Here is a 22,179-nt window from a genome sequence, read left to right as displayed (position 1 = left end):
GCTAAGGGAATGTCTATTGATGGGTCCTCAGGTGACTGTAAAGGCCAATCCAGGACACACATACAGTGGGTTCCAGTTAATTGAGCCATTGGTTAATCAGGACAACTCTTGAACAAAAACTAATCAAGAAAGTAACCCAGATTCCCTTTATTTATTTGGGACTGTATGCCACTTAATTGGGACACAGAGATGGCCACTGAACAATATCTAAATAGCGTCACTTGCGTGCACTTGTGTAGTCGTTTGACACCACAATGTGCTTACAAGCAAACAGTTTTTAAGTAGCACCAGTTGTGTGCGTTTAGGTTATGTTATCTATTTGGTCTAACAAACATTGATTCATAAAGCAGTGATTTTTGATCATTTTGACTTAAAAAAATTTGCCAAGGTGTCACAGAAAGATTTGACACTAGCCAAAAACATCATCCTACTGACCCAAACAGCAGCATTCATTGGATGTTTTCCTCTGTTGAGAACTATTTGGAACTAATACATAGTTTGAGAGTACTACAGAGGTATTGGTAGTGTTCTAATGTGTTCTCTATTTCATTTAAATACATTACGTTACACAAGCACATAATATGTCTGGTAAATGGTTATACTTTTTAATTATTTCAATGAAATTTCGGTTAATTGGGCAGCCACTTATTTGGGCCAAATTTTACTGATTTAACCAAAAACCACTATATTCTGGTGCAGTGTGGGTAGAGTAAGTGGTGGCTGTGATTAGTATTTTGGGTCATTTGCTTGTGCAATACCTCCTTTCACAGCTGCTACTTGCTTTCTGTGGGCACAGCTGCAGAGGTTTGATTATTGATGTAACCTATTGAGTTCAAGTTTATTGCTGCCTGACTATATCTTCAATGGCCCTCCACTGGTCGGGCTTGACCATGGATGCTGCGTCCTAGCTGTTATACACAGGCCAGGGCAGTATGGGGAGTAGGCTGACCCCCTCTCCATGCAGCTGAGGAGTCCAAAGGAACAGCAGAGACCGACCGATACAGTTTGGCACCAGTGGCATTATAGGAGTTGCCAGTCTGCGTTGAACTCAATGTACAACTGCCCTAGGGACTCCAGCTCTGGATTTTTCCTCTGGGTTTACTCCCGGAGCTTTCCTCATGAGTAAGTATAGCTGTAAAGTGGCCGAGGTTTGAGATCAGAGATCTTAGAGACTTTCTCCCAGATGAGCTACCAACCATGGCTGACGAGTCCCATCTGCCCAAAATGAGTTGCTTTAAGGCACCAGTATCCTGCCTTTGATCCTTTCCCTGTGAGAAACAGTTTTGCTGGGCTTTGTAGCTAACCCATACGTGAACTCAACTTGGCTGTCAGGTTATTTGAGATACACACCATTGGGATAATTTAATAGGTAGTCAGAGCTTGTCCCCATTACCCACCTTCCCCCATTGGCTATGACAACCGGTTGCACATATATACAACCAAATGAAATGGGGTGTGGGGAGTAGTTTTATTTGTCACAGGTACATTGAAATTTGTCCTCTGCGTCAAGCCAAATCAGCTAGGATTGTGCAGCCAGACCATAACTGTAGCCACGTTTCTGGCGCTAACATAGCATACCAGCAACTCAGTAACCCTAACTGTAAGCCTTTGAAATATAGGAGAAAACCAGAGGAAACCCACATGGTCACAGGGAGAACACAGAAACTGCCTACAGACAGCAGTGGGAATTGAACTCTGCTCTGTGATCGCTGGCACTGTAAAGCAATGCACTAATCACCAAGCTACCATCCACCCTCTGCCTCGCCCTAAATCCCAGTTCTAGCAACACTTAAACCTAAAGGCACTGAAGTATTGTTAAAAACTGGGGTTACTAAATGAGTGACTGGTAGAGGACAGATTGAGAACAATTATCTATAGAATCAGCGGCAAGATAAGATAAACTTCAAAGTAGTGCCCTGCTGTATGCTCTTGAAAGAATGGAGAGGATTATAAGTAACAACCTGATAAATCCATAAGATATTAAGATATAGGATCAGAATTAGAACATTTGGCCCATTGAGTCTGTTCTGCCATTTCATGACTAATTTATTTTCTCTCTCAGCTCCAATATCCTAACCTCTGTTTTTTACAAAACTATACAAGCTTACTTACATCACCTATACATAAGGTATAGACAGTAAATATTTACAAGAGCGTATCCCTTTATGCCCTGACTGATCAAGAACCTATCAACCTCTGCCTTAAATATACCCTAACTCATGGCCTCCACATCCACTGTGTTCTGATGACGAATTCCAGATTCACCACTCACCGACTCCATTCTAAAAGGATGCCCTTCTACGTGTCCTCAGGTCTTAGACTCACCCGCCATATGAAACATCCCTCCACATCCACTCTATTGAGACCTTTCAATTAATAGATTTTGATTAGGTCATCCCCATTTCTTCTGAATTCCAGTGAGCACAGGCCAAGAGCCATCAAATGCTCCTTACATGACAAACCTTTCAACCCTGGAATAATCTTCACGAACCACCTTTGAGCCTTCTCCAATGCCAGCACATCTTTTTTTAGATAAGGGGCCCAAAAGTGCTCCTACTACTTCAAGTGACCTCTCACCAGGGCTTTATAAATTATCAACATTATATCCTTGCAGTTGTATTCTAGTCCTCTTGGAAATGAATGGTAATATCTCACTTGCCTTTCCCACCACTGACTCAACGAGAAAATTAACTTTTTGGGGATCCTGCACAGGGACTCCCAAGCCCCTCTGCACCTCAGATTTTAGGATTTTCTCTCCATTTAGAAAGCAGTCAACCCTTTCATTTCTTCTACCAAAGTGCATGACCATATACTTCCTGGCACTGGATTCCACCTGCCATTTCTTTGCCCATTCTTTTAATTTGTCTAAGTCCTTCTGTAGCCTCGCTACTTCCTCAAAACTACCTGCCCCTCCACCTATCTTCAGATTGTCTGCAAACTTTGCGACAAAGCCATCAATTCCACCATCCAAGTCATGAACATAGAATGTAAAAAGAAGTTTTCCTAACGCAGACCCCAGTGGAACACCGCTAGACACCGGTCCTAACGCAGACCCCCATGGAACACCACTAGTCACCGGTCCTAACGCAGACCCCCGTGGAACACCACTAGACACCGGTCCTAACGCAGACCCCCGTGGAACACCACTAGTCACCGGTCCTAACGCAGACCCCCGTGGAACACCACTAGTCACCGGTCCTAACGCAGACCCCCGTGGAACACCACTAGACACCGGTCCTAACGCAGACCCCCGTGGAACACCACTAGTCACCGGTCCTAACGCAGACCCCCGTGGAACACCACTAGTCACCGGTCCTAACGCAGACCCCCGTGGAACACCACTAGACACCGGTCCTAACGCAGGCCCCCGTGGAACACCACTAGTCACCGGTTCTAACGCAGACCCCCGTGGAACACCACTAGTCACCGGTCCTAACGCAGACCCGCGTGGAACACCACTAGTCACCGGTCCTAACGCAGACCCCCGTGGAACACCACTAGTCACCGGTCCTAACGCAGACCCCCGTGGAACACCACTAGACACCGGTCCTAACGCAGACCCCCGTGGAACACCACTAGTCACCGGTCCTAACGCAGACCCCCGTGGAACACCACTAGTCACCGGTCCTAACGCAGACCCCCGTGGAACACCACTAGACACCGGTCCTAACGCAGACCCCCGTGGAACACCACTAGACACCGGTCCTAACGCAGACCCCCGTGGAACACCACTAGTCACCGGTCCTAACGCAGACCCCCGTGGAACACCACTAGTCACCGGTCCTAACGCAGACCCCCGTGGAACACCACTAGTCACCGGTCCTAACGCAGACCCCCGTGGAACACCACTAGTCACCGGTCCTAACGCAGACCCCCGTGGAACACCACTAGACACCGGTCCTAACGCAGGCCCCCGTGGAACACCACTAGTCACCGGTTCTAACGCAGACCCCCGTGGAACACCACTAGTCACCGGTCCTAACGCAGACCCCCGTGGAACACCACTAGTCACCGGTCCTAACGCAGACCCCCGTGGAACACCACTAGACACCGGTCCTAACGCAGACCCCCGTGGAACACCACTAGACACCGGTCCTAACGCAGACCCCCGTGGAACACCACTAGTCACCGGTTCTAACGCAGACCCCCGTGGAACACCACTAGTCACCGGTCCTAACGCAGACCCCCGTGGAACACCACTAGACACCGGTCCTAACGCAGGCCCCCGTGGAACACCACTAGTCATCGGCAGCCAGCCAGAAAAGGCTCCCTTTATTCTTACTCTTTCCCTCCTGCTAGTCAGCACTGCTTTATCCATGTTAGAATTTTTCCTGTAACTTATTAAGCAGCCTCATGTGTGGCATCTTTTTAAAGGCTTTCTAAAAATTCAAGTGCACATCATCAATCGATTTTCCTTTCTCTATCCTGCTTGTTATTCCTTCAAAGAATTCCAACAGATTCGTCAGGCAAGAGTTTCCCTTAAGGAAACCATGCAAACTACTGCCTATTTTATCATGTGCTTCCAAGTACCCTGAAACCTCATCCTTAACAATTGCTTCCAACATCTTCCCAACCACTGACATTTGACTAACTGGCCTGTAATTTCCTTTCTTCTGCCTCTCTCTCTTCTTGAAGAGGAGTGGCATTTGCAATTTTCCAGTCTTCTGAAACCATTTAAAAAACTGGTGATTCTTGAAAGATCATTACGATTGCCTCCACAATCTCTTCAGCCACCGCTTTCAGAACCCTGGGGTGTTCACCATCTGCTCCAAGTGACTTATCTACCTTCAGACCTCTTTCCCAAGAACCTTCTCCCTATTAATCACAATTTTCACACTTCTGACCCCAATACACTTGAACTTCCAGCATACTGCTGGTGTATTCCACAGTGAAGACTGATGCACAATACTTATTCCGTTCGTTTGCCATTTCCTTGTCCCAATTACTATCTCTCCAATATTGTTTTCCAGCGATCCAATACCCACTCGCCTCTCTTTTTCACTTTATGTATATGAAGAAACTTTTGGTACCCTCTTTAATATTATTGGCTAGCTTACTTTTGTATTCCATCTTTTCCTTTTCAATGACTTTTTTCAGTTGCCTTCTGTTGGTTGTTTTTTTACCCACAAGCTTTCCAAACCTTTAACTTCTAACTAATTTTTGCTCTATTAAATGCCCTTTCTTTGGCTTTTATGTTAGCTTTGACTTTGCTTGTTAGCCACAGTTGTATCATTTTCCTTTTAGAATAATTCTTCCTCTTTGACGCATATGTATCGTGTACTATCCAAATTGCTTCCCAAAATTCCAAATATTGTTGCTCTGCCGTCATCCCTGCCAGTGTTCCTTCTGAATCAGTTTTGGCAGCTCCTCTCTCGTGCCTCTGTAACTCCTTTTACTCCACTGTAATACTGATACATCTGACTTCAGCTTCTCCTTCACAAATTTCAGGGTGAATTTAACCATATTAAAATTACTTGCAACTAAAGTTTCTTTTACTTTAAGCTCTCTAATCGATTCTGGTTCATTGCACAACACCCAGTCCAGAATAGCTGATCCTCTAGTGGGCTCAACCATTTGCTGCTCTAAAAAGCCACCTCATCAGCACTCTAGTAATTCTCCCTCTTGGGATCCAGCACCAACCTGATTTTCCCAACCTACCTGCATATTGGAATCCCCCATGATTATTGTAACATTGTCCTCTTGGCATGCATAAAGGGGGAAATCGATAAACAGTTGAAAAGATGAAAGGAAGTGGGGAATGTACAAGGTAGTTGAAGTATTGACAGCTGCTTACAAATAGTTAGTAGTCACAATGGGCCAAATGGCCTCCTTTGTTCTGTGTTTATCAGAAAAACCCTACAGTTAATAGGAAGCAAAGAAAAGGGTATGAAATGGCTTAATCTAGGGCCCAAGATCCAAATTGGCAGACTAGTTAATCCAACATTTACTTAGGTTACCGAACACAAGTTGAACAGGAATGTATCCTGTTTTTCTAATGTCCCTCCTCGGAAAATAAACTATATCCCATTTGCGATGTACTTGGGATTTGGAGCAATGCTCCAGCAACTCACAGTATTCTGCAACCAACTTAGGAACATGGCATTTCTTTGGAGTGACGTAGACGACAATCCCAGGATGCTGCCGTGCAAAATCTACCACGCCTTCTTCAATGTATTCTCTGCAGGAGACCAAAGAACACGGAGATACTTTAGAAGTATTGAAGTAGAAACAAAGAGGGATAGAAGAACAGAGCAGCACGGTAGTGCAGCTTCAGCGATTCTGGTTCATCTCCCACTGCTGTCTGTGTGAGTTTGTACATGTTCACTGTGACCCTGGGGTTTTCATCTGGTTGTTCCCTTTCTTTCTCAAATTTTGAAAATATACAAGTTAGCATTAGTAAGCTGGAAGCATGGTGACACACATGGGCTGCCCCTTGGGCTGTGTTGGTTTTTAACACAAATGACATTTCAGAGTATGTTTCAATACACATGACAAATAAAGCTAATCTTCAAAAATTCTTTAGATACAGAGGTGCCGCTGCAAGATCTCAGCCTGCATGAAGACAGCTCTTCACAGAAAATGTCTCACAACCTGATATCACTCATAGACCTACAGTGTCCTTGGATGTGCTGAAATCCACTGCAATCACCAGGATTAATTCTAAGAAAATAAGCTGGAAATCCAACAACTTATTAGTGCAAGGCATACTGAGATTGGAAAGTCTACCGTACCTCAAGGGAAAAGAAACAATACTACAAAACACCTGAGGGCCAAGGTTCAATAGGGAATCTGTGTAGAAAGACTGCAGAATCTTCAGAAGGTAACCACGACATGCAAGGATTCAGCCGCACCGCCGTGGCTCAAGCACTCAAGGGACCACTTGCTGTCAGCCAAGAAATAGAGGTGAATCATGGACAGGGAAGTAGTCAGCACCTGCTTGCAGGGAGTATTGACAATGAAGTTCAGAAACTTGATGAGGAAGAACTTCATTCAATAATTCAAAATCATATCTCCAGCTTGTTGGAACCACAGGCCCAAGAATGATAAGACCAGAGGACATAGGAGGAGAAATCGGCCATCCGGACCTCTGAGTCTGAACCACCATTCCATCATCGCTAAACCCCATTTTCCCTGTAAACCTTGATGCCCTTACTAAACAAGAGCCCATTCCCTCCTCAGCCATCTGTGGCGATGAATTCCAGAGATTCACCACCCACCAGCCTTCTGGTCCTAGACTCCACCACTATAGGAAGCATCCTCTCCACATCCACTCCAGGCCTTTCAATATTCGATAGGTTTCAAAGAGATTCCCTCCCCCTCACTTTCTCCTCCCTGGCCGGCTTCACCTGCCCATCACCCTTCCTCCCTCTTTGGTCAACCTGTACATTTAACCAACCCTTGCCTCCCCTTGGCTCTTTACACTGACTACAGTGGCCTCAGTCCTGCTGCTGTAATGGTGAAAATTTCTGCCCCATCCCGCCACAGATGCAACTTGACCCACTGAGATCCTGCATCAGTTTGTGATGTTTTATTGCCACTGACCCCTTGGTTAATGGGAAACTCTGCTCTAGAGACTCCCTTTTCTCGGCTACAGGGAGAAGCTAGTCAGCTGCCTCTTCCCAGTCATCAAAGGTCTGTTTCCTGAAGCATGCCATGGATTCTGTCTGTCTAGAACAAAGGACATGATCACTACTATGCCTCAACTCTAAAGGAAAAGCTCGAAGAAGCATCAGTCACCACACATGGCCTCTTAACCTCAGAATACTTTGACTTCTTCATTCCAGAGGGGTTGTGAAATAAAGTTCTCAAATCCAACTGCCCAAGGAAATTTGTCTCCTCTCACACTCCCAAGTCTGTTATACACTGGTAAGCAAAGCTTAATCTTAAACAATCAGCCCAGTTGGACACATTAGTTTCAGAACAAGGTCATGTCGTCGCCCCAACACCTTTCTCAATCTTTTCCCCAACATCCTACTACAAAAAAGAGCTTCTTGTTGGAGTGATGCTAGTCTACCCGACAAGTAGGAAACTGCTCAACCTATGCCACCTTTGCTCTGGACACGGATCTACGATAAGTAGGTAACGCTCGCGTATGCACATGGCCCAAGCCCAAGCTCCAAATGATCAACTTGTTCAGTGATACGGAGTTGGGTTTTACACCTAACACCTCAAACTTAAAATGCTCCACCATGCTTACCCTTTGTACAGAATGGAAGTCCATAAGAGCCTAGAAAACACAGACTAATTACAATAATTTAGGTGCCATCTCCCAAAGACAAACACAATTCATTACCATACAATATAACAGCACAGTCTTTGACTGTCTGAATAAAATGTTGTTGATGGAGACCTGAAACCCGGCATAATGCTCACTGGTTATCAGCCCCAGTGGTCCTTGCCTTTCTGTGCACGTTTGAGTCGAGCTCTACCTTGAGCAGAAGTTAAAAGTACTGCCGAGATGTCATCTTGGCTGTCTCCGTTAAATCCTCAAATCCATCAACCAACCAATATTCACATCCTCTACCAGACCAACGTCAGCTGCATCGAATTACATCAGGTTCATTCCAATTGGTACCACCTCACTCTTTATACAGATTAGCTTTGTTTGTTACATGTACTTCAAAACACAATGAAATGTGGTGTCGCCACGACTCTGGTGCCAACAGAGCATGCCCACAACTCACTAACCTAACAGTGCGTCTTTAAAATGTATGAGGAAAACCCACACAGTCACAGGGAGAACTTTCAAACTCCTTATAAACAGCAGCAGGAATTGACCCTGGATCAATGATTACTGTAAAGTGATGCACTAACTACATGCACGGCTGGCAATAATTTTTAAAACAATCACTCTATTCCAAACATCACGGTGACAGATCACCAGATGGACAGAGGAAACATCTGCAGGAAGCTCACAAACATCCTTGGGAAAAACTGGAACATCAGAGGTACCTAGTCAACCACTGATTAAAATGAGAAAGGAGTATTCAGCATAATAATAGCCAACTAATCATCAGCACTCAGAAGCCCAGTGTTATTGGCGCATCCTCCTATACTACAGGCGTTCTGTACTCGGTGTCAGATGTGGGAGGTCCTGGAGTCTCCCAGCCTCCCAGACAGCTATATCTGCACCCGATGTGTCGAGCTGCAGCTCGTAAGGGACTCGTTAGGGAACTGGAGTTGCAGCTCAATGACCTTCGTCTGGTCAGGGAGAGTGAGGAGGTGATAGAGAGAAGTTATAGGCAGGTGGTCACTCCGGGGCCACGGGAGGCAGACAGGTGGGTCACAGTCAGGAGGGGGAAGAGGTACTAGAGTGTACCATTTGACAAGTACTGCTGTTAGAGTACTGTTGGAAGAGACAGCCTACCTGGGGGAAGCAACAGTGGCCATGCCTCTGGCACAGAGTCTGGCCCTGTAGCTCAGAAGGATAGGGAAGGGAAGAGGAAGGCAGTAGTGATAGGGGACTCTATAGTTAGGGGGTCAGACAGGCGATTCTGTGGATGCAGGAAAGAAATTCAGATGGTAGTTTGCCTCCCAGGTGCCAGATCGTGTCCAAGATATCCTGCAGTGGGAGAGAGAACAGCCAGAGGTCATGGTACACATTGGTACCAATGACATAGGTAGGAAAAGGGAGGAGGTCCTGAAAAAAGACTACAGGGAGATAGGAAGGAAATTGAGAAGCAGGACTGCAAAGGTGGTAATCGCAGGATTACTGCCTGTGCCACACGACAGTGAGAATAGAAACAGAATGAGGTGGAGGATAAATGTGTGGCTGAGGGATTGGAGCAGGGGGCAGGAGTGACCTGTACAAAAAGGATGGATTGCACTTGAATCCCAGGGGGACCAATATCCTGGCGGGGAAGTTTGCTAAGGCTACTGGGGAAGAGGTGGTTGGCTCACAAATAGAGAAAGCTTGGAGGCAGTGTGTGAAGGAGGATAGGCAGGTGATAGAGAAGGGACACACTCAGATGGACGGTTTGAGATGTGTCTATTTTAACGCAAGGAGTATTGTGAACAAAGTGGATCAGTAATTGGAGCTATGATGTGGTAGCCATTACAGAGACTGAGATGGCTCAGGGACAGGAATGGTTACTTCAAGTGCCGGGTTTTAGATGTTTCAGAAAGGAGGCAAAAGAGGTAGGGGCGTGGCACTATTGATCAGAGATAGTGTTTAAAAGCATTTAATTGGAGTAAGGGGAATTATGAGGCTATCAGGCAGGAAACTGGAAGCTTAAATTGGGAACAGATGTTCTCAGAGGAAAGTACGAAAGAAATGTGGCAAATGTTCACAGGATATTTGTGTGGAGTTCTGCATAGGTACGTTCCAATGAGACAGGGAAGTTATGGTAGGGTACAGGAACCATGGGGTACAACGGCTGTAATAAATCTTATAGAAGGTTCAGAGAGTTAGATAATCTTAGAGATCTAGAAGATTATAAGGATAACAGGAAGGAGCTTAAAAAGGAAATTAGGAGAGCCAGAAGGGGCCATGAGAAGGCATTGGCAGGCAGAATTAAGGAAAACCCCAAGGCATTCTCCAAGTATGTGAAGAGCAAGAGGATAAGACAGGAAAGAATAGGAGCTATCAAGTGTGACAGTGGGAAAGTGTGTATGGAACTGGAGGAAATAGCAGAGGTACTTAATGAATACTTTACTTCAGTATTCACTATGAAAAAGGATATTGGTGATTGTAGCGATGACTTGCAGCAGACAGAAAAGCTTGAGCATGTAGATATTAAGAAAGAGGATGTGTTAGAGCTTTTGGAAAGCATCAAGTTGGATAAGTCACTGGGACCAGATGAGGTGTAGCCCAGGCTACCATGGGAGGCGAGGGAGGAGATTGCTGAACCTCTGGTGATGATCTTTGAATCATAAATGGAGATGGGAGGATTGGAGGGTTGCCGATGTTGTTCCTTTATTCAAGAAAGTGAGTAGAGATAGCCCAGGAAATTATAGACCAGTGAGTCTTACCTCAGTGGTTGGTAAGTTGATGGAGAAGATCCTGAACCTTTGGAGGGGTATAATATGATTAGGAATAGTCAGCATGGCTTTGTCAAGGGCAGGTCATGGCTTACGAGCCTGCTTGAATTTTCTGAGGATGTGACTAAACACACTGATGAAGGAAAAGCAGTAGATGTAGTGTAAATGAATTTCAGCAAGGTATTTGATAAGGTACCCCATTGAAGGCTCACTGAGAAAGTAAGGAGGCATGGGATCCAAGGGGACATTGCTTTGAAGATCCAGAACTGGCTTGCCCACAGAAGGCAGAGTGGTTGTAGACGGGTCATATTCTGCATGAAGTGCCTCAGGGATCTGTTCTGCGACCCTTACCCATTGTGATTTTTATAAATGACCTGGATGAGGAAGTGGAGGGATGGGTTAGTAAGTTTCCTGATGACACAAAGGTTGGAGGTGTTGTGGATAGTGTGGAGTGCTGCCAGAGGTTACAGCAGGACATTGATCAGATGCAAAACTGGGCTGAGAAGTGGCAGATGGAGTTCAACCCAGGTAAGTGTGAAGTGGTTCATTTTGGTAGGTCAAGTATGATGGCAGAATATAGTACAGGTCCACAATCCCTCATCTGAAATCTGAAAACCGAAGTTTTTTTCACCAACAGCTGACGTCACTCAGGTGTGATGTTGCAGTACTAGCAGAGGCCGCCAGACGTCAGTTGTGGCTCAGCACTCATACTGGTTACACGTGCTTTTGCCGTTCGCTGATATTTTATGTTTACTGTTGACTTTGTGTTTAATTTCACTGTGAAAATGTCAAAAAGAGCTGCAGATACCCCTATGGGTAACAATGAAAAAAAGAGAAGGAAGCATCTATCATTATCAATAACGCAGCAAGTGGAGTTATTGCAGAAGCTTGATCATGGTGTGTCTGTAAATAAGGATTTCGTGTCACTAATGAGAAGATGATGATATCAAACCTCATAACCTACACTAAAATGTTATCGAATGGAAGTGTAAATAAGTTAGAGGAAGCTGACGTCAAAGAAATGCTGAACATTGACAACGATGCACCTGTTGTGCATTCCTTGAGTGATGGGGAAATTGCTGAAATGGTGTTAAATACAGATAAACATGAAGATAGTAGTGATGATGATGACATAGTGAGCACAGGTGAAAAAAAAATCACCAAAGTTGATATGGTGAAAATGTGTGATCAGTTAATTGCTGGTCTTGAACAATGTGCATTTATCAGTGAGCAAGAGATTATGGCAGTTTACTCAGTTAAAGGGAGATTGCTTAGACGTAAACCTATGTTAATGATACAGATAACACTTGAAAAAGTCTTTAAAAACAGTCGTAGTGCTGCTTCATGACTTGAGAATCCTGTTCCTGGCCCATCAAGTACTTGTAGAGTATTTAGCTTTGTTTGCCACATGTAATGCAACTTAACTAGAGGTACCTGTAGAGTATTTAGCTTAGCCTGAACCTGTACATGTCCTATTTACGTTCTACGTTTATTCCAATAAGTCATTTACCACGTGTTTGATTCTGTTCGTTTGAAGCTGTGTATTTTTATGTTTTATTGAATGTTTTTGTTGGAAATAAAATGTACTAGTGTATTTATGGTCTATAATTATCCCACTATTTCATTTATTGATATATTACTCTATAAATAAACTGTAATAATATTTGTAAAAGAGTGCGGATCGGGAAAAACCAGAAGTTCTCTCTCCAGCACTTGATGTTTGAGCACGTACAGACATTTTTTCTTGTCATAATTCCCTAAACAGTACAGTATAACTATTTACATTGTATTGGGTTTTATAAGTAATCTAGAGATTATTTAAAGTATACAGGAGGATGTGCATAGGTCCGGACCTCCCCTGGGTCCTAAAGCCCACTCACACCGAGACAGGTTAATTATCAATTATCAATTTTCTGAAGTCAGAAAAATTCTGAATTCCGAAACGCAACTGGCCCCAAGGATTTTGGATAAGGGATTGTGGACCTGTATTAATGGCAAAACTCTTGGCAGTGTGGAGGATTAGAGGGATCTTGGGGTCCAAATCCATCGGACACTCAAAGCAGCTGCGCAGGTTGACTCTGTGGTTAAGAAGGCATACAGTGTATTGGCCTTCATCGATCGTGGAATTGAATTTAGGAGCCAAGAGGTAATGTTGCAGCTATATAGGACCCTGGTCAGACCCCACTTGGAGTACTGTGCTTAGTTCTGGTCGCCTCACTACAGGAAGGATGTGGAAGCCATCAAAAGGGTGCAGAGGAGATTTACAAGGATGTTGCCTGGATTGGGGAGCATGCCTTGAGTGAACTTGGCCTTTTCTTCTTGGAGCGACGGAGGATGACAGGTGACCTGATAGAGGTGTACAAGATGAAGAGAGGCACTGATCGTGTGGATTGTCAGAGGCTTTTTTCCCCCCAAGGTTAGAATAGTTGCTACAAGAGGACACAGGTTTAAGGTACAGAGATGATAGGGGTAAGGTTTTTTTATTCAGAGAGTGGTGAGTGCATGGAATAGGCTGCTGACAACGGTGGTGGAGGTGGATATGAAAAGGGTCTTTTAAGAGACTTAGAAAAATAGAGGATTATGGGTAAGCCTAGTTATTTCTAGGGTATGGACATGTTTGGCACAACATTGTGGGCCAAACGGCCTGTATTGTGCTGCAGGTTTTCTATGCTTACCCATTACACTAGCTGTATCACCTTCGGCAGAGCCTGTTGGTCAAACATCAGCCAGTATGCAGCATAAAGAACTGAAGTAGAAAGTTATCCTGGACCCTGAGGTGAAGCTGAAGAGGGAGGGAAGATGCTCAAAAGCATTCAGAACTTCGTGATGTTCTGAAATGTGTGACACACTTCATAAGAAAGAGACTTGCATGTTGTCACAATACATAAAATTACTACAGTACTGTAAAAATATCTTTGGCACTCTAGCTATACAGTGGTTCCAGAAAGTTTGAGAATCCTGTAGAATTTTCTCTATTTTTGCAAATGTGCTAAATCTGATCAGATTTTCACACAAATTTTAAAACTAGATGTAGAGAACCAAATTAAATAATGATCCAATATTACATGTATTTCTTGGACAAAGTATGTGAACCTTTTCTTTCAGTAACTGGTGTGACCCTCGTTGCGCCAAAAGTTAAGTACTGATTGCAGATCCAAAATAAGCCTTGCACATGCAATACTGCACAAAGCGCACTTTATTGCTAAGTTATCACGGAAGTGTGCCCCAGCTCATTTAACTACAAAAATCTCTAGAACTTGCTAAAGTCTCTGTTCATGTGTCCACTGCAAGAAACACACCAAACAAGAATGGTGTTCATGGAAGGAAACCACTACTCGCCAAAAAAAAACATTGCTGCACTTCTCAAGTTTGCAAAAGACCATCTAGATGTTCCACAATGTTCTGTAGATAGATGAGACAAAAATTGAACTTTTTGGCAGAAATGTACACTGCTATGTTTGGAGGAAAGGGGGCACTGCACACCAACACCTCATTCCAACTGTGAAGCATGGTGGAAGAAGCATCATGGTTTAGGGCTGATTCGCTGCCTTGGGACCTGGACAGCTTGATGTCACTGAGGGAACAATGAACTCAAAATTATATAATGACATTTTACAGGAGAATGTCAGGGTAGCAGTCTGTCACCTGAAGCTTGATAGAAGTTGGATAATGCAACAAGACAATGATCCAAATGACAAGGATAAATCAACAGAATGGTTTAAAAAGAAGATCCGTGTTTTGAAATGGCCGAGTCAAAGTCTTGACCTTAACCCAATAGAAATATTGTGGAAAGACCTGAAGCAAGTAGTTCATGCAAGGAAGCCCACCAACATCCAGGAGTTGAAGCAGTTTTGTCAGGAGTAACGGCCTAAAATTCCTCCAAACCAATGTGAGGGACTGATCAACAAGTCCTGGAAAGTTTGAAATTATTGCTGTACAAGGGGGTCACACCAGTTAGTGAAAGCAAAGGTTCACATACTTTTTCCAACAAATACATATAAATAATGAATAATTAATAAATAAATGAAAAAGTATAATTTTTGTGAGTTCTCTAGCTTTAGGACTTGCAAGAAGATTTGATCACCTTTTAGGTCTATCTGTGCAGAAATAGAGAAATTTTATAGGGTTCACAAACTTTCTAGCACACTGTAAACATGTGTCTAAGACTTTTGCGCAGTACTGTATAAGCAGAGACTGGACAGAGTGGGACTGTTTTTAACTCCTGTAAAGGATACTGAGGGAAGGCCTTAAAATCACCCATGGCTGGTCACTGTCCTTTCCTCTGGATAGAGTCAAAAAGTAAGAGATTTAACTGAGGTGGTGAAAAGTTAAACATGACTACTTCCTGCCTTCTGTAAGGCAAATGTAATTTACAACATAGAAGGTGGTAGGCATATTGAACAAGCTGGCATAAGAATTGGGTACAATTAAATTTAAAAGACATTTGAAAAGGTTAAGAAAGTTTTAGAACATGGCCCAAACGTGGGTTAATATGATAGCAACGCATATAAAATGTTAGAACTCAGCAGGCCAGACAGCATCTATGGGGAAAAAAAAGAGTAAACAGTCGACATTTTCGGCCGAGCCCCTTCCACGCGTCTCACGCTAATATGATAGTCTTTTTCTTCAGGGTGAAAATGTCAAGTACTAGAGAGCATATTGAATTGAATTGACTTTATTACTTATATCCTTCATAGACATGAGTAAAAATCTTTACGTTACGTCTCCGTCTAAATGCGCAATTGTATTAATTTATAATAAACAGTATGTTCAACAGGATAGTCAATATAAAATAGAAATACAGTTGTGTCAGCAGACTGATAAATTCATGATGGCCTGGTGGAAGAAGCTGTCCCGGAGCCCGTTGGTCCTGGCTTTTATGCTGTGGTGCCGTTTCCCGGATGGTAGCAGCTGGAACAGTTTGTGGTTGGGGTGACTCAGGTCCCCAATGATCCCTCAGGCCCTTTTTACACACCTTAAGCATATACTTAAGATGAAATGAGGAAAGTTTAAAAGAGACGTGCGACATATTTCTCCCCCCACCCACCTGTGATAGGAGCTCATACTATGAGCATATAACATTTATACAGGCAAGCGAATAAGGGGCGACACACAAAACGCCGCAGGTACCCAGAAGGCAAGGGCAGTGTCTGTAGAGAAACAGACAGTTGACCTTCATTGTGTGGGAGGTGTTGGAAATCCTGAAGGGACGCGGCCTACTGACCTGACCCCTCTGCTGCCTGCAGCACTCGCGCTGAAGACGATGCTGAGCCTCTTCAGCTGGCAGATGTACCTGCCCACACCGTTCTGCAGAACACTTTGCAAGAAGCGACTAGCCGTTCCTCGGGCCGTCATCTCGGCCTCTCCACCATGTCCGTCCGCGCTATTCTTCCCCAGCGCCGACCGGACGCCGCCGGCAAAGCACGTGTGCGCTCGGTGCGCCGTCTAAACCCGTCCGGCCGCATGCGCTGTGTGCGCCGTCTAAACCGCTCCGCCCGCATGCGCTGTGTGCGCCGTCTAAACCGCTCCGCCCGCGCAGCGGGATACTAGCGGTGGGGAGGCAGCCCGGCGGCGGTTGCCCCGGGTAATGCATGATTGACAGGCCCCCTCCCTCCCCACGGTCGCCGATGGGCACCGCGCGTAGTTGCCGGACCGGGCTGGCGCACGTGTCGGCCCCGTCGAGAGGCCGGAGCCCGCAGGCGGGTAGGTAGGTGGTGTCGGCTCAGCCCCCCTGCTGACAGGCTGCAGCGAGCCCGGTGCGTGGCTTTGGAGACACGAGAGACCGCAGATGGCCGAGTCCCGAGCAGCAGAGGAGTCTCTGGAGGAACTCAACGGGTCGAGCAGCGCCCGTGGGTCAGGTGCCGGCTTTCGAGCCGAAATGCCGACGGTTCATGGGCCCCCGCTGCCTTCCTCCAGCAGATTTCTTGTTGGTCCGTGTATTTAACTCGGGTCCAGAGTGGCCAAACACTCTGGGAAATTACATCAAGTTAACTGGGTCGGGGGAAGGGGGGGGGGGACTCCTTCAATCCAATTCCCGCCTCAATGCTCACAGCAAAAATAAAAAAAACATTTATTTATCCCGAAACGAGTTCGTAAATGAGCCATTGTGGCTGTACTTGAATACAATAGAGACAAAGTCTTGCTGTGTAATCCCAACTCCACTTAACCCTTTACTTGGCTCTGACCGTCGCAGTTCATTTGCGTTGAAATAAACTGTTCACACGGGTCACGAAACCCAATACAGTATATAGATCAGCTAGTCTCCCGCTCGTGAAGTTAGATAATACAATACCGTACGTGTTAGATAATCATTGTTTCAAACTCCTCCTCCTCGGGGAAAACGAGTGCAACGTGAAAAAACGGATTTTTTTGAACTTTATTTGATACAGAGAACGCGCGGAGCCACACGTGGCGGGCAGCTCTCTCCCCGCTGAACACGGGCTCTAGTCGCCGCCGTTCCCGCGGCTGCCTTGTCCAGCGCATGGGAAATCCGGTGAGTAAAGGTAGGCTGTGATTAGCATTAACAATGTCGATCGTTAGCTAGCACCTTTCGGGCAACAGCCAGTGATACCAGCAAATTGCACGGAGAAACTTTACTCACCTCAACCTTGAATTGACTCTACAAGGACTCTGGCAATTTATGTTCCCTGTGTTATTTATTTCAGGATCAGAATTATTTACCTTTTTATTATTTATACCATTAGTCATCTTATACACGTTGGTTTGGTCGTCTTTGCATGTGTATGTAGTTTTTCATAAGTATTCAGGAGGAGGAGGGGGAATGCACAGCCAGTGCAGGGTACACCTGAGACCGTTCCCCTCAATAAAAGTTATAGAACTTCAGATATTGCTGAGGGGGGACACAGTGACCGGGTCTCCGGCACCGAGAATGGTGCTGTGGCTCAGAAGAGAGGGAGGTGAAGAGGACTTCAGTGGTGATGGGAGATAACAGAGACCAGGTCTGTGGGGGCAATAGAGACATGTTGTAGATAATAGACAATAGGTGTAGGAGTAGGCCATTCGGCCCTTCGAGCTAGCACTGCCATTCAATGTGATCATGGCTGATCATCCACAATCAGTACCCCGTCCCTGCCTTCTCCCCATATCCCTCGACTCCTCTATCTTTAAGAGCTGCACCCCCCCCCTCCTGGTGGCAGGATCAGAGATGTCTCAGATCAGGTCCATTGCATATTGGCACCATTGACATCGGTAGATAAGGTGAGCAGGACCTGAAGAGAATTTAGGGAGCTTGTTAGAAAGTTGAGAACCAGGACCTCCAGGGTAGTAATCTCTGGATTGCTGCTTGTGCCATGTGCCAGTGAGGCTAAGAATAGGATGATTTGTCATGCGAATGTGTGGCTGAGGAATTGGTGCAGGGGTCAGGGGTTCAGATTTCTGGATCATTGGGATCTCTTCTGGGGAAAGTACGACCTGTCCAAAAGGGACGGGTTACATCTGAACCAGGAGGGTCCAATATCCTTGTGGGCAGGTAAGAAGTTGTAGGCATCACTGAATCATGGCTGAAAGAAGATTATAGCTGGGATCTTAATGTCCAAGGATACACATTGTATCAAAAGGACAGGCAGGAGGGCAGAGGGGATGGTACTTCTCTGTTGGTAATGGAATTAAATCAAATCATTAGAAAGGGGTGACATAGGTCAGAGGTACTGTGTCATTGTGGATAGAGCGAAGGAACTGAAAGGGTAAAAAGACCCTGATGGGAGCTGTATACAGACCTCCAAACAGTAATGAGGATGTGGCCTACATATTACAATGGGAGATAGAAAATGCATGCCAAAAGGGCAATGCTACAATAATCATGGGGAAATTTCAATATGCAGCTAGATTGGGAAAAGCAGATTGGTGAAGGATTCCAAGAAGGGGCAATTTATAGAGTGCCTAAGAGGTGGGATTTTTAGAGCAGCTCATGGTTGAACCCACCAGGGGATCAGCTGTTCTGGATTGGGTGTTGTGCAGTGATCTAGAATTGAGTAGAGAGCTCTAAGGTAAAGGAACCTTTTGGGGCAGTTGATCATAATATGATCAAATTCACCCTGAAAGTTGAGAAGGAGAAGCTAAAGCCTGATATCAGAATTATAGTGGAGTAAAGGGAATTACAGAGACACGAGAGTGGAGTTGGCCAAGATTGATTGGAAAAGAACACAGGCAGTGTGATGGCAGCACAGCAATGGCTGGAATTTCTGGAAGCAATTCGTAAGGTATAGAATATATACATCCTTAAGAGGAATCAGTATCAGGTTTAATATCACTGGCATATGTTGTGAAATTTGTTAACTTGATACAGCAGTGCAATGCAATACACAATAATATAGAAGAAATCAATTACAGTAATATACAGTGCCTATAAAAACTATTCACCTCCCCCTCCCCCAGAAGTTTTCATGTTTTATCGGATTACTACGTTGAATCACAGTGGATTTAATTTGGCTTTTTTAACACTGATCAGCAGAAAAGGCTCTTTGGTGTCAAAGTGAAAACAAATTTTTACAAATTAGTTTAAATTTATTACAATTATTAAACACAAAATAATTGGTTGCTTCTTCAAATCAGTATTTACTGACTTTGGCAGCAATTACAGCCTTGAGTCTGTGTGGATAGGTCTCTATCAGCTTTGCACATCTGGACACTGCAATTTTTCCCCATCCTTTACAAAACTGCTCAAGCTCTGTCAGATTGCATGGGGATTGTGAGTGAACAGTCCTTTTCCAGTCCAGCCACAAATCCCCAATTGGATTGAGGACCAGACTCTGACTTGCCCACTCCTGGACATTAATGTCGTTGTTTTTAAGCCGTTTCTGTGTAGCTTTGGCTTTGTGCTTGGGGGGGGGGGGGGGGGAGTCATTGTCTCGCTGGAAAACAAATCTCCTCCCAAGTCATGGTTCTCTTGCAGACTGCATGGGGCTTTCCTGCAGGATTTCCCTGTATTTTGCTGCATTCATTTTACCCTCTTCCTTCCTTCACAAGCCTTCCAGGGCCTGCTGCAGTGAAGCATCCCCACAGCATGATGCAGCCACCACCATGCTTCATGGTAGGGATGATGTGTAGTGTTTGGCTTACCAAACATAGCATTAAGTCTGATGGTAAAAAAGCTCAATTTTGGTTTCATGAAACCATGGAACCTTCTTCCAGTCAACTTCACTGTCTCCCAGATGCCTCCTGACAAACTCTAGCTGAGATTTCATGTGAGTTTTTTTCAACAGTGGCTTTCTCTTTGCCACTCTCCCATAAGCTGAGACTAGGGAAGTACTCTGGCAACAGTTGCTGTATGCGCAGTCTCTCCCATCTCAGCCTCTGAAGCTTGTAACCCCTCTAGAGTTGTCATGGGTCTCTAGATGACCACCCTCACTAATCCCCTTCTTGCGCGGTCACTCAGTTTTTGAGGATGGCCTGCTCTAGGCAGATTAACAGCTGTACCAGATTTATTCTTTGCATTCCTTGATGATTGACTTAACTGTTCTCCAAGTGACTTGGAAATTTTCTTGTATTCATCTCCTGACTTGTGTGCTTTCAATAGACTTTTTGTGGAGTTGTTTGGAGTGTTCTTTTTGTCTTCATGGTGAAGTTTTTGCCGGGATACTGACTCACCAGCAGTTGGACCTTCTGACCAAGGGTGTATTTTTACTACAATCAATTGAAACACCTGGACAGTGCACAGGTGATCTCTATTTAACTAATTATGTCACTTCTAAAACCTTTGGTTGCACCAGTGATGATTCAGTGTGTTATATTAAAGGGGGGTGAAAACTTGAACAATCAATTATTTTGTGTTTTATATTTGTGATTAATTTAGATCACCTTGTAGAGATCAGTTTTCACTTTAACACAAAAGTCTTTTTCTGTTGATTGGTGTCAAAAAAAGCCAAACTAAATCCACTGATTCAATGGTGTAGAACAATAAAACATAAGAACTTCCAAGGGGTTGAATACTTTTATAGGCACTGTATATATAGTAACTAGTTAAATTAAAAACAGTGAAAAGCAGAAATAATATAAAAAAAAGTGAGGTAGTGTTCGTTGTTCATTTAGGAATCGGATGATAGAGGGGAAGAAGCTATTACTGAACTGCTGAGTGTGTGCCTTTTGGCTTCTGTACCTCCTACCTGATGGTAATAATGAGAAGAGGGTGTGTCCTGGGCGATGGAGGTCATGCTGTGGAGGCTAGTACCCAAGATGGAGCTGACTAATTTTACAGCTTTGTCTATTTTCTTACAATCCTGTGCATTAGCCCCCCACTCCATAGCAGACAGTAATGCAACATGTTTTAGGTGACAAACCAAATCTCCTCGAACTCCTAATGAAATATAGCTGCTGTCTTGCCTTCTTTATAGCTGCATTGATATGTTGGGACCAGGTTAGATCCTCCAAGATCTTGACACCCAGGAATTCACTCTCTCCACTTGTGATCCCTCGATGAGGACAGGTGTGTAGCCCCCAACTTACCCCCATTTGCCTAGGGTGAACTGCTGTCGCCCCGCCAGTAGTGTGATACTTCAGTGTAAATATGGTGTAATGCCCCCCCCCAGTACACGCTCGGACACGAATACCAGACAATACACCAAAGCGAGTAAATAATTGCAACTTTATAGTTATTTCTTAGTGATGGGTTAGTAGAAACAGATAACCTAAAGGCTCCAAATCAATAAGTTTATCAGTTTGTGCACATATTTTAATACGTTGGAGCTCACGGCTCCGGTTCCATCCACAACGACCTTCCGAGCCTTCGGCCACCGTCCGAACCGCCGACGTCCAGTATCCGTAGCTCTGGAACCGCTGTCCGCTCCTCACATGTCCGTCCTCCTTGCTCTCCTCCCGAAAAAGACCGTGAACTCCCGCTCAGCTTACACATACAAGATAGCATAACAATTCTCCATTGATTAGTTCCCCCCTTATCGGCAGTCATAACCCAAACATACCAGATACAGAAACTCATTACAGCATTAAATAACATTACAGAGAAGCCATTTTATTATAACTATACAGAGAGACCATTTTGTTAGCCTGAACAGTTAACACCACAGTTACTGGTACTGAGAGTCCTGCAAGTGTGTGTTCCTTCATCTTACCCTTCCTGAAGTCCACAATCAGCTCTTTGGTCTTACTGACGTTGTGGTTGCTGCGACACAACTCAGCTAGCTGGTATATCTCACTCCTGTATGCCCTCTTATCTCCATCTGAGAT

At 44.7% G+C, this 22,179-nt stretch overlaps 2 protein-coding genes across 5 annotated transcripts in view; one reads left to right on the top strand and one right to left on the bottom strand.

Annotated features, from left to right (window-relative positions):
- The window catches only part of mrpl43 (mitochondrial ribosomal protein L43), a 38,940-nt gene extending 22,503 nt beyond the window's left edge, over positions 1-16,437 (bottom strand). Inside the window, exons 1-2 of the mRNA XM_059947026.1 lie at positions 16,205-16,437; positions 6,072-6,178 (exon numbers count right to left, since the gene is read on the bottom strand). Coding sequence (XP_059803009.1) covers positions 6,072-6,178; positions 16,205-16,335 — 238 coding nt within the window. The 5' untranslated portion in view covers positions 16,336-16,437. The remainder of the gene's footprint in view (positions 1-6,071; positions 6,179-16,204) is intronic.
- Positions 11,311-22,179, top strand: part of twnk (twinkle mtDNA helicase) — a 29,940-nt gene continuing 19,071 nt past the window's right edge. The window contains exons 1-2 of one of the 4 annotated variants that reach the window (XM_059947022.1): positions 16,440-16,683; positions 17,370-17,483. In XM_059947022.1, the coding sequence (XP_059803005.1) occupies positions 16,572-16,683; positions 17,370-17,483 (226 nt within the window). In that variant the 5' untranslated portion in view covers positions 16,440-16,571. Of the gene's footprint in view, positions 11,509-16,439; positions 16,688-17,369; positions 17,484-20,558; positions 20,657-22,179 lie in introns of those variants that run through there. The other 3 variants (XM_059947024.1, XM_059947023.1, XM_059947025.1) reach the window with 3 other exon arrangements.

The sequence above is a fragment of the Hypanus sabinus genome, chromosome 22 (assembly GCF_030144855.1).
Source record: "Hypanus sabinus isolate sHypSab1 chromosome 22, sHypSab1.hap1, whole genome shotgun sequence".
Classification (NCBI taxonomy): domain Eukaryota; kingdom Metazoa; phylum Chordata; class Chondrichthyes; order Myliobatiformes; family Dasyatidae; genus Hypanus; species Hypanus sabinus.
Note: the sequence above shows the minus strand (reverse complement) of the source record. Positions and strands in the feature narration are given on the sequence as shown.